The sequence below is a fragment of the Pimephales promelas genome, chromosome 18 (assembly GCF_988280905.1).
Source record: "Pimephales promelas chromosome 18, fPimPro1.hap1.1, whole genome shotgun sequence".
NCBI lineage: Eukaryota > Metazoa > Chordata > Actinopteri > Cypriniformes > Leuciscidae > Pimephales > Pimephales promelas.
In genome coordinates this window covers 19,142,096-19,155,361 of record NC_142786.1, presented here as the reverse complement: position 1 = coordinate 19,155,361, position 13,266 = coordinate 19,142,096, and the positions used below count along the sequence as shown (strand labels likewise).

The 13,266-nt window shown below is 37.1% G+C and overlaps 1 protein-coding gene across 2 annotated transcripts in view; it reads left to right on the top strand.

The window, feature by feature from the left end:
• Window positions 1-13,266, top strand: part of cap2 (cyclase associated actin cytoskeleton regulatory protein 2) — a 38,736-nt gene that overhangs the window by 7,630 nt on the left and 17,840 nt on the right. For both annotated transcript variants that reach the window (XM_039680487.2, XM_039680488.2), the window contains exons 2-4: window positions 93-226; window positions 1,236-1,336; window positions 9,949-10,026. In XM_039680487.2, coding sequence (XP_039536421.2) covers window positions 103-226; window positions 1,236-1,336; window positions 9,949-10,026 — 303 coding nt within the window. In that variant the 5' untranslated portion in view covers window positions 93-102. The remainder of the gene's footprint in view (window positions 1-92; window positions 227-1,235; window positions 1,337-9,948; window positions 10,027-13,266) is intronic.

Genomic DNA, 13,266 nt, shown 5'->3' with positions numbered 1-13,266 from the left:
AGAAATTGCAGTGAGAGATTTGAGACGTTTACATTTTAATAGCCTCATATCTTGATACATCATATCTCAGCATCTTGACTGTGTTTCTGCAGGAACGCTGTTATGGAAGCGCTGGTCGAGCGTCTGGAGAAGGCAGTGGTTCGTCTGGAGGCAGTGGCTGGTAAACTACAGTTCGGTCCAGGGGGCATGGCCAACGGTGACATCACATGTCACATGATCAACGGAGGTACCACAAGCACAGCAGTGCAGAATTATTTTATAGATTAATAGTTGTAAGCATGTCTGGTAAATACATGGCTGGTAAACTACAGTTCGGGCCAGGGGGCGTGGCCAATGGTTGACATCATCAGCAGTAGTCACATGATCAACGGAGGTACCACAAGTACAGCAGGATCTTGATAGCAGTTCTAAATTTATATTAATAGTTGTAAGCATGTCTGGTCTGCTTTGATGAGTCCACAGGGCATTGTCTGTGATCTGCTGATAATCTTAAAGAGAACAACTCTGACTTTAGGGGGTTTTCCTTCATGGGAAAAATATTCTCACCGGAGTAGAGTGGCATAAGCCTCGGCATAGTCTGAGATATATGATATAATATGATACAGTATTAGCTTTTTCCTCCTTCAGATTTGGGTTGTTTTTTTCTTCAGTGTTTTCAGAATAGTTGTTTTCCTGATATATTTAGGTTAACTAATATTTATTTATTTATAGATTTTTTTCTGTGAGAGTGAGTGTGTGGCTGTCAGTGTGTGTGAGAGTGTGTGTGTGTGTGTGTGTGTGTTTTTCAGCAAAAACAGAACAATTATGAAATATTATTACAATGTAAAATAACCATTTTCTATGTGAATATATAGTAAAGTGTAAATTATTCCTTTAATTAAAGCTGAATTTATCATCATTACTCCACTCTTCAGTGTCACATGATCCTTCACAAAGCACTCTAATATGATGATTTGATGCTCAAAAAACATTTATGATTATTATTGATGTTGAAAACAGTTTTGATGCATTTTTTGTTCAATAACAGCATGTTTTGTAACATTACTAATGTCTTTAGAGTCACTTTAATGCACCCTTGAATAAAATTAGTCTTACTGACGCCAAACAGTGACTTACTGACGCCAAACAGTTTCAAACTCTAACGTCTTCAACAGTGAATGAGATTTTAACGCATCCTCAGTAATGTTTATTCTGTCACATTGATTCCAGTTTTGTTGTTCTCTCTTTGATCGAAGGTGAATCCCAGAGCATGGAGGCGTTTGACCTTTTGCTGAGCGGTTCCGTGTGTGAATATGTGAAGACCAGCAGAGCTATTGGTGGAGACGTGGCGAAGCATGTGAGTGTTAGCGGCCGCTCGTGAATATCTGTGTCAGTGCAGATCGTACAAGCAACGTGTCATTTTTATATAAACAGATGATACCGTTTTGTATTGTTCTTTCCATCCTTGACAAGTGCCATAAATATAGGAAGTTTGTTTCCGCCTCTGAATAAAAAAAATAATTGCGACTTTTTATCTCACAATTGCGAGATATGAAGTCAAAATTGTGAGAAATAAAGTCGCAATTGTGAGATATAAAGTCGCAATTCTGACAAATAAAGTCGCAATTGCGAGATATAAAGTCGCAATTATGAGAAATAAAGTCGCAATTCTGAGATATAAAGTCGCAATTGCGAGATATAAAGTCGCAATTGTGAGAAATAAAGTCGCAATTATGAGCAATAAAGTCGCAATTCTAAGACATAAAGTCGCAATTGCAAGATATAAAGTCGCAATTGTGAGATATAAAGTCGCAATTCTAAAAAATAAATTCGCAATTGCGAGATATAAAGTTGCAATTATGAGAAAGAAAGTCGCAATTGGGAGAAATAAAGTTGCAATTCTGACTTTACAACATGCAATTTCGACTTTATATTTCGCAATTATGACTTTATAACACGCAATTGTGACTTTATTTCACGCAATTATGACTATATCTCGCAAAAGTGAGATGAAAAGTCGCAATTACCTTTTTTATTTTTCAGTGACACTGCTGACGTGTGTCTGGTGCGTCCGTGTATTCGGGTTCAAATAAATACAATGCTGGATAAAGCCAGAGTTTTTGTTATATTTGGACCAAAATATATTTTCTATGTTTCAAAACATTTTATATATATATATATATATATAAACATATATATGAGATTCAAAATCTATTTTAAAAATTGAATTCCTGGCCAAGACAGTAGAATAGTAGTTCCATATATATAAAAAATATATATATATATGGAACTGCTATCCAGCTGTCTTCTGCTGTAAAGTATAGGCCGACAGAAGCAGTGACAGAAGAAGAGCTCTTAGTTTATGGCACCAAATGTCTGCACACACTCCTGGTCCAGCTGTTCGTGACGCGCACGGCTGTTGCGTCGCAGGTTCACATAACTCTGCCATATTTGACAATTGGTGTTGTGTTTTTCTGTGTCCCTGAAGCCTCGTTAAATCCATTTGCATCATAACAAATGGAAAATATGTTATTATGAAAGTGGGTGTTTGAAGAATGGAAAAAGTGAACAGCTTTTTTAATTTTTAATTTTAATGAACCTACCAATTCGAATTAAACCATCAAAATATGAAGAAATTATTTTATATATTTTTTTCATATATTAAAAGAAAATACACAATTTATCAGACAAAATTATTTGGCACAATTTGGTTTGAAAATATTATCAGTTTCATTGTGTAAAGCGCCACAAAATCGATCCAATGGTGGAATTTAATTCGTGGTGAAGGTTTCACGCGTGTTCTGTCTTTCCCATGGCAAAGTGATTTTTAATTAAATGCAACACATTTAATCTTATGTATTAACTCGTTTCATCTGACTCTGTAAAATGAAAAGGGTTTATCAATGAAATCTGTGCATCATTAAATACATGTTAATGTTTGACTATTCCTTTTAACTCTAATGAAAATAAAGCCAAAGTCTGTTAGAATAATCAAAAATAACTATTTATTGTGTCAGGTAAATGTAATCAATCAATTTAAACATAATCATTGCAAAACCATCAAATGTTCTAGAACAAAGAACTTTACCTGGCCAACATATTAACTACATGAATGCTGAGCCTTGAAGACACAGCATCATGGGCTGATCTGAATACAGACAATCCAGCCTCGAATTCTCCGTTGCATTTCCCTTATATAGCAAGACCTCATTTCATATGGAAGTTCCAGTGGAAATTTACTAGTAGGTAACCATTTGCTTAGTTGTAAATTGAATTCAGACAAAAGGCCAGAAGGTGTTAACTATTCTTAAAAACCTTATTACCTTTTCTTTTACTTCTTTGGAAATGAGACATTATTACCAGTCACCCTGAGACCTTCAAAATGATACTAAACAATCCTTAAAGATTATCACATTCACATTAAAAACATATATTCCTGTGTGTCTGATCTCTGCAAGAGTGTGTTTGTACATACATGTACATCAACCCTCCTTCCGGAATATGCAAAAAAGGGCATGCGCATATTTCTGCGGCTCGTCGAAAGTATATGTTATGTTCATCAGCTGTCAGGTCTTCTGTCTTCGAACTTCCCACAGACGTTGTACTTCGTCAACAATGGATACAATTTATGTTTGATCATGTTCCTAAAAATGACGATCGTAATTTAGCTCTCTGCGCTGCGCATTTTACGGAAGACAGCTTCCAGAATCTCCATGAATTCAATGCCGGATTCAACAAGAAACTGTTACTAAAACATGAAGCAGGTCCAACTTTAAAACCAGAGGCAGCAGTTGTTGGGCCACAACCTGTAAGTAGGCGAAGACTTAATCATTTTAAATGTATTTGCATGTATAATTTCAGACCTAATGTTTTAGTTTTATCAAATGCCAGTGCACATAGTTATGCTATTTCGTGTCTACGACAAATAACATTTTGGATCTGAATTTTGTATTTGTACTAATGTTGTAAATGTATTTTTCATGTATATATAATTTATGGTGTTATTTTTCGATTTGATCAAGAAAGTAAACCAGTGCCAACGCTGTTTGTGTATAACGTTATTGTAGCCAGTCAGTTCGATGCTATTGCGTAAAATAAACGTGTATAAAGTTAAAAAAAATATAGGCAAATTACCATTCAGAAACGTTTTGTAAGAACCGTGTGTGGTGAGGTTCTGCTTGACTCTCTTCATCGCCGCTTTCTGGGTCTGATTCTGGCTCATACCAGAGACTAGCTGCTTTCCGACCGGAGGGACTTTTGCAGTTCCTAGAACCTAACGTTCCTATAACCCTTTTTTTCTCGTGTTCCGACCGGACTAAAATTGGGTATTTTTTAGTTCCTCAGACCGTAGTTCCTATAAAGTTAACTCTTTCAGTACCTAGTCTAGAGCGAGGACTTTTTTTAGTTCCCTTTCCCTAGGTCTACGTTGATTGGTTTAACTTATAAGTCATGCCCACTGTCAACACGGACGTAACTTGTAGCGCGCTGTCTGCCATACGCGGTGTGTTTTTGCAAAACATTACAACGAGGATTAAGACAAACATAACGCATTCAACCAGCTAATTGCTAATGCTAGCTAAACTTACCCGTCGTTTTGTTTTCCTCCTGCGCTCTGCTCTTTTATCTTCTTCCATCATATTACTTAATATCATATTACGCTGGAGGTTTCATCTTCTGTGTTTCTCTGTACAGAACTCAAGCATAATCTTTAACCGCCGCCGTTCGTTCTCCGTTATTAAGGTCCCGGCAAGGCAGAACAGGAACATTGCACTTGGTCTTTTTTTTTTACATTTATTTATTTATTTATTTATTTATTTTTATTAAGAACAATCTTAGTACAGACATTTATGTATACAGCAAAATTAACATACAATATATAAATTACAAAGTCTTTCATACTAGGGGGGTATTGTAAACTTATATAAAGATATTATAACATTTGCATATTTTCAATGTTTTAAAACGCTTTTTGCTTCATAGAAAAACGGAGTGAATCAATATAAAGCTCAATTTCTTTCCTAAATAAAATAAAATTAGGCTTTTTACAAGAGAATTTGCATTTATGAACATAAAATTTTGTCATTAAAAGAATGAAAGTAATTAAATAATTCTGATTGTGCTTAAATGCTGGTTTGTTGTTGTATGTGGCCGCGCTACGTCTAGTGATGACGCTATAAAGACCGTCGCCGTCCTTGCATTACCCCTCCTACCAGTTCCTATAGCCACTTGGCCAGTGCGAACGCAAGCAGCAAAACCGAGTTTGGGGAGAGTAGTTCTTAGAACTGTTTAGAAGTGGACAGTTCCTATAACTAAGTTCCTATAACTACTTGGTTTGGAAAGCAGCTACTGATACTGCAGTATCGACACCATTATGTACATTTGACAGCAACACACATTCAACTTTTGCCTGTAAAGATAATGGCCGTTAAGTATCCGGACAATGTGAGCTACAGTTTAGCCAATCACAACACACTGGGCCAAACTAACCAATCTGAGCCCATTGCCTGTTTCTGAGGGAGTGATTTCATAGAATCAGCAAGTCAACTGGTTTTTCAAATTACAGAGGAGAGCGCGGCTTACAATAAAGGTGAAATTTATGAAAAATAAGACTAAAAAGAAAAGAAAAATCACGAATACATGTTATATTGCACCCCATAAACACAATCATGCAAAGAAAAAAGCAGTAAATCACCCCTTTAATATTGTCACAGTCCTTCGTCTGCACCAGTCTGTCTTTGTCATCTGCACTACACTTCCCAGGATCCTCTTGTCTCCACTCCTGAACTCACTCCCTCATCAACCACCTGTGCATCGTCTTCATCATCAGTGTCACCTGTTTTCACCTCATTATGTTTGATTCCTCCTTGTTTTTAGTTCCCTCTGTTTCATTCAGTTATTGTCGGTCGATGTGTTGCGCCGATGTGTTGCGTCTTCTTGCTTGTACTTTGGAATTAAAAGTTATCTTCGTGTTAATCTCGACTCATCGTGTTCCTCTGCCTGAACCACACCGTGACAAATATAGTAAAAACAGAAAAATTGTGAAAAAATATTACAATGTAAAATAACCATTTTCTATATATACTGTATATTAAAGTGTAATTTATTCCTGTAATCAAACTTGAATTTTCATCATCATTTCTCCAGTCTTCAGTGTCACAGATCCTTCAGAATTCTAATATGATGATTTTTGCTGATATTTGCTGGTCACTTTTTTGTGTTTGTGTTGTGCTTGTTGTGTTTGTGTTTTGTTTTGTTTGTGTTGTTGTGTTTGTGTTGTGTTGTGAACCCCAGCTGAGATTTGAGGGTGTGTGTTGTGTTGTGGTGTGGTGTGTTGTGTTGTGTTATGTTGAGGGCTTGTGAACCCCAGCTGAGATGTGAGGGTGTGTGTTGTGTTGAGATGTAGGGTGTGTGTTGTGTTGAGGGCTTGAGAACACCAGCTGAGATGTGAGGGTGTGTGTTGTGTTGAGATGTAGGGTGTGTGTTGTGTTGAGGGCTTGAGAACACCAGCTGAGATGTGAGGGTGTGTGTTGTGTTTGTGTTGTGTTGTGTTGAGGGCTTGTGAACCCCAGCTGAGATGTGAAGGTGTGTGTTGTGTTGAGGTGTGGTGTGTTATGGTGTGTTGTGTTGAGGGCTTGTGAACCCCAGCTGAGATGTGAGGGTGTGTGTTGTGTTGTGTTTGTGTTTGTGTTGTGTTGTGTTGTGTTGAGGGCTTGTGAACACCAGCTGAGATGTGAGGGTGTGTGTTGTGTTGTGGTGTGTTGTGTTGTTGTGTTGAGGGCTTGTGAACCCCAGCTGAGATGTGAGGGTGTGTGTTGTGTTGTGGTGTGTTATAGTGTGTTGAGGGCTTGTGAACCCCAGCTGAGATGTGAAGGTGTGTGTTGTGTTGAGGTGTGGTGTGTTGTGGTGTGTTGTGTTGTGTTGTGTTGAGGGCTTGTGAACCCCAGCTGAGATGTGAGGGTGTGTGTTGTGTTGTGGTGTGTTATAGTGTGTTGAGGGCTTGTGAACCCCAGCTGAGATGTGAAGGTGTGTGTTGTGTTGAGGTGTGGTGTGTTGTGGTGTGTTGTGTTGAGGGCTTGTGAACCCCAGCTGAGATGTGAGGGTGTGTGTTTGACTGACAGGACATTCGCTACAGATTGGCCACTGAAGGTCTGTCCGAGAACGAGACACTGGACAATGTTGTTAGTGTACATTGAGGCACAGTGGCTCATTCTAGTGATGGAATGTAATATTATGAGAAGAGGGAGCGGGACGGCAGAGAGCGGGACGACAGTGGGAGAGGGATGTGTGTGTCCTCTTTGTTAACACTGGAATTCTCCTCAAGCTCCACTCTGAGAGGAAACATTTCCCTTTTAGTCTAATAACAGATGAGAAATGGCTGTGTGTGTGTGTGTGTGTCAGAGAGAGAGAGAGAGAGAGAGCGAGAGAGAGTGGGTATGTGTGTGTCTGAAGGTGAATGTGTGTGTGTGAGTGAGTGTTAGTGTGTGTGTGTGTGTACAGTGTGTGTGTGTGTGTGTGTGTGTGTGAGAGAGAGAGAGAGAGAGAGAGAGAGAGAGAGAGTGTGTATGTGTGTGTGTGTGTGTGTGTGTGTGTGTGTGTGTGTGTACTGATACTATACATTAAATAGTAAATAGTAAATTAAAATCTGGTTACACACATGATCTCCAGTGAACTGTGACTGCACAGTTATTGTGTTCCAGTTCACTTATGATCCTCATCAGATATATTTAGAGCTCTAGAAAGAGATAGTTCGGGCGATCGGCCTGGTTAGGGCCGGAGTCGTGTAGAGCTGACCGTTTGACCCTGAAGTGTGGGAATCACACATGATAATCCCCATGAAGAGCTGTTCCCTCGAAAGGAAGCGCTCCTGATCTCAGTTCCCCATCAGTGCGGAGACACACACAGGTTTAGCTGTGATATGCCTCTCCTTTTAAGGAAAACCTCGACGCTTCTCCTGAATGGGGGATTCTCTTCAGTGTGTGTGTGTGTGTGTGTGTGTGTGTGTGTGTTGGTCGGGTTAGTGTGTGTGTGTGTGTGTATGTGTGTGTGTTGGTCAGGTTAGTGTGTGTGTATGTGTGTGTTCTGGTTGGGTTGGTGTGTGTGTTTGTGTGTGTATGTGTGTGTGTTCTGGTTTGGTTAGTGTGTTTGTGTGTTGGTTGGGTTAGTGTGTGTGTGTTGATCGGGTTTGGGTGTGTGTGTTGTTTGGGTTAGTGTGTGTCTGTCTGTGTGTGTGTGTGTGTGTGTTGGTCGGGGGGTTAGTGTGTGTTGATCAGGTTTGAGTGTTTGGGTGTGTGTTAGTCGGGTTAGTGTGTGTTTGTGTGGCTATCTGTGTGTGTGTTCTGGTTGGGTTAGTGTGCGTGTGTGTGTGTGTTGGTCGGGTTAGTGTGTGTGTGTGTGTGTTTGTGTGTGTTCTGGTCGGGTTAGTGTGTGTGTTCTGGTTGGGTTAGTGTGTTTGTGTGTTGGTCGGGTTAGTGTGTGTGTGTTAATCGGGTTTGTGTGTGTGTGTGTGTATGTGGATGTGTGTGTGGTCTGGTTGGGTTAGTGTGTTTGTGTGTTGGTTGGGTTAGTGTGTGTGTGTGTGTGTTCTGGTTGAGTTAGTGTGTGTGTGTTGATCGGGTTTGAGTGTGTGTGTGTGTGTTCTGGTTGGGTTAATGTGTGTGTTGGTTGAGTTAGTGTGTGTGTATGTGTGTTTTTGTTCTGGTTGGGCTAGTGTGTGTGTGTGTTGATCGGGTCTGAGTGTGTGTGTGTGTGTGTGTGTGTTCTGGTTGGGTTAATGTGTGTGTGTGTGTGTGTGTTGGTTGAGTTATTGTGTGTGTTCTGGTTGGGCTAGTGTGTGTGTGTGTGTGTGTGTGTGTGTGTGTGTTCTGGTTGGGCTAGTGTGTGTGTGTGTGTGTGTGTGTGTGTGTGGTTCAGGTCTGTCCCGGTAGGCTTCGCCTCATTTAGGTGTTTCTTCAGCTTCAGCTTCGGGAACTTTATGTCCCTGATGGGAGGATTTTTATATAACTTTGTTTTGTTATATGAAGGTCACATTAAAACTTCTGAAAATCTATATGAGGGTTCTAACTTCACTTTTTTTGCTTGCTTCTTCTCAAATACCACATAATGGATTTACATAACAAAACATTAAATCTTATTATCATAGAAATATGATTTGATTTTAAATTCTATGATAATATGAAAATATAGAGTTAACATTTTCACACAATAATGTTATCAATAATAATGTTGAAGGGAAATTTCACTTTTTTGGGAAATAGCCTCATTTTTCAACTCCTCCAGAGTTAAACATTTGAGTTTTACCGTTGACGAAACAATTCAGAGGATTTTCTGATATTTAGAAGAATATCAGTAACCAGACCGTTTCTGGTCTCATTGACTTCCATAGTATTTTTTTTTCCTATATGGAAGCCATTGAGACCAGAAACTGTCTGGTTACTGATATTCTTCTAAATATCAGAAAATCCTCTGAATTGTTTCGAAAACGGTTGTTTTCGAAACGAGTAGTAAAATGAGACTATTTCCAAAAAAAGTGGAGTATCCCTTTAAAATATTTATCAAAGAAAATCAAGGTAAATTTATGTTTTGAACATATTATTTTTTATTGTGAGCTTTTCTATGCAAACTGTATTGTGTTATGTATTTTTTCTGATCAAACTGAATTTTTGGTGTAATTTTTTGAAATTATGCAAGATATGAAAAATGTTGCATGCTTCGGTATTTTTATAATAATAATAATATTTTATAATAATATTGATTATAATATATGATGACAACTTAAATTACATTAAACTGGCATAAAAAAGTTGAATCTTGTAGAACTTCTAAAAAAAGTTGAAAATTGCTTAATTTATTTTAATGATATGGTAAAGGTAAACAAGGTTAAAACATATGTTTTCATAACTTATTGATCTTGTCATTATTTACAGTGTACATAATATATAGCATTTATTTGCTTGTTTCTCCATCCATCAGGCAGAGATGGTGAACAACGCCCTGCAGATCCAGCGCTCCTTCCTCCAGATGTCCATGACACACCGAGAGCCAGTGAAGGTACGAGCAAACCAACGTCTGCGTGACGGCATCTACAGGTGACACTCGACAAAATAGAATATGGTGCAAAAGTTAAAAGATTCAACTTGTATATTATATAGACACAAAGTGAGATATTTAAAGCCTTTATTTGTTATAATTGTCATGATTATGGCTTATCTTATGAAACCCCCAAATTCAAAATTTGAATATTTTGAAAAGGTTTTCAATCAAAATTATAACAAATAAAGGCTTGAAATATCTCACTTTGCATGTAATGAGTCTATATAATATATTAGTTTCACATTTTAAGTTGAATTGCTGAAATAAATAAACTTTTGCACCATATTCTAATTTGTCGAGTTTCACCTGTACCTTTAAACTGGCTGTAAACCTATGTGAAATTTCAGTTTTCTGGTCTTGATGTAATCTCTTTGCCATGAAGTGCTGTTAGCATATCTCACACTTAGAGTTTGTCATAATTTAAGCACTATTATACCAATGTTTAGCTTGCCTGAAAGTGTCTCTTCAGGAAAGGACTCGTGGTACTCTGTCTGTGCAGTCTCAACAGAGCTCATGCCCTGTTACTTGATATTTTTTTTCATGCTTGCATGTTCAAAAAGCACATTATTTCCCCCCATAGTTGACATTGTTGCAGCTCCTGAATGTACAGGTGAAACTGAATGTACAGGTGAAACTCAAATTAGAATATGGTGCAAAAGTTCATTTAGGCTATTTCAGTAAATCAACTTAAAAGGTGAAACTAATATATTATATAGACTCATTACATGCAAAGTGAGATTTGTTTAAATAGTTATTTGTTATAATTTTGATGATTATGCTTTAGCTTATGAAAACGCCAAATTCAAAATTCGATTATTGTGAAAACATTTTCACAGCTGTAATCCATAATCATCAAAATTATAACTAATAAAGGCTTGAAATATCTCACTTTGCATGTAATGAGTCTATATAATATATTAGTTTCACCTTTTAAGTTGAATTAAAATATTCACCATATTTCAAATTTTTTGAGTTTCACCTGTAATGACAGGATTTTCATTTTTGCGTGAATCGCTTTAAGGGTGATTATAAATGCAGTGCTTCTCATCTACGTTCCCGAACTCTTCCTCTGTTCCTCTGTTCTCTTGCGAGCGATGCGGTCATCCATGCCACATCGGGTTCTGTTCACATAGGGATTACCTCTCCTGGTTTAGAAAGTGCCAATGCGACACATTCCAGTTCATTCACACACACACACACACACTCACAGGTCCGGGGGACGAGCAGGGGCCGCGTGATGTCATGCCATCAGACTTCGGCTCACGTTTTCCCAAAACACAGAGAAGATCTCAGGCTATTGGACTCACCTCACTAAATACAGTAATGTGTAACTTTATTGTAGTTTTCAAATGGCTGTGCAAATAGTGTACAGGTGAAACTCCAAAAATTAGAATATCGTGCAAAAGTTTATTTATTTCAGTAATTCAACTTAAAAGGTGAAACTAATATTATATAGACTCATTACATGCAAAGTGAGATATTTCAAGCCTTCATTAGTTATAATTTTAATGATTAGGGTTTACAGCTTTGAAAACCTTTTCAGAATATTCTAATTTTGAATTTGGGGTATTCATAAGATAAGCCATAATCATCAAAAATATAACAAATAAAGACTTGAAATATCTCACTTTGCATGTAATTAGTCTATATAATATGTAAATTTCACCTTATAAGTTGATTTAGTGAAATAAATGAACTTTTGCAAAAGACAAAAGTCTCTTGCTCAGACAGAAGTGCCCGTGCCTTCAGATCACTTGGACATGGCTGTGGTTTCAAGAGGTAAAAACGATATAAATACCTCGTACAAACCGCTCGTTTCGTGTCTTAGGCCATCAATGTGTACTTACATTTACGAGTCATTAAATCATGTTTAATTTGGGCTTCTCTGTGCATGCTCTTTGAGGTGGTGACCATAGACCTCCATTATATGACTGACATACAAGAACGGTTTGACCTAAAAATATAAAAATATAAAATACTCTGGAAACAAAGACACCTACATCTTGGATGCCCTTGAGGTAAGCTAAAACATATCAAAAAATAATTTAAAAGTGAACTATCCCTTTAAAGTCAAGTCACCTTCATTAATACATATGGACATAGCTTTACAGTGATAATAGGCGATTACAGTAACAGAGATTGTTTTGGCTTTACAGCAGATCTAGAATAAAGTTATTGTCCAGCTAAAGCAAATTAATTTTTGTGGGGGGTGAACTTTCGCTTTAACCAATGAGATAAGAGGGTTGTCTTGCATCATTGACATTAATAGCAATAATAATACATTTATTTTATATAGCACCTTTTAAAAGTTGCTTTCTCAAAGCGCTTTACAGGCAAACATAACAACAGAGAAAACTATACACTATAAAATACAGAAATAAACAAATAAAAATGAATATTAATGATACCTAAAATCATGTGACTTGTTGAGGAAAGGTTTGATATTTCTTTTCAGTCAGACTTTGACTTATATTTTCACATACAGTAACGTTCACTAAAAGTGGCACGAAAAAATCGAAACAATATTATGTAATGATATTATGACAAATGCAATTTGATTTCATTTTGAGTTATATTTGCTTCCTGTATTAGGTTGCATGGTAAGGATTTTTGGAAGAAGTTTTGGTTGTAATATATTTTTTTGCATTCCTTTTTCATTACTAATATATGGTTTCATTTTTTTTTTGTAGAAATGCCACTAAAAGCTTAATTAGTCATTTATTTTGGAAAAATTATTTTCAAATTTAAATTAAGATTATAGAAGCTGATCTGATTAGGTGTTTCTCATTTGATGCTGATAAAAATCTAGTAAATTTATCATTTTATTTAATTATATTTGCTCGTTATTATATTCATCAAGTCGAAAAAATGCAATGTTACAATGTTTCTTGTTTATACAAACTCTTATTTACATAATATGCTTATAACAACCTAGCAGCAACAATCTAATTGTTCAATAATGACAGATAAAGCCAGATGCAGTGTGTTTGTGTGTGTGTGTGTGTGTGTGTGTGTGTGTTGGGGGTGGGGGGCTCTTTAAATGGTTTCCCACAAATCTGAATGGAAAAACACTCAACCTGAATATGCTAAGAAAAGACTAACTATCTTTGTAGTTCTGTAGTACACACATACACACACACACACACACACACACACATTCATCTAAACATGCACATCTAAAGCGGGACATTTCATAGA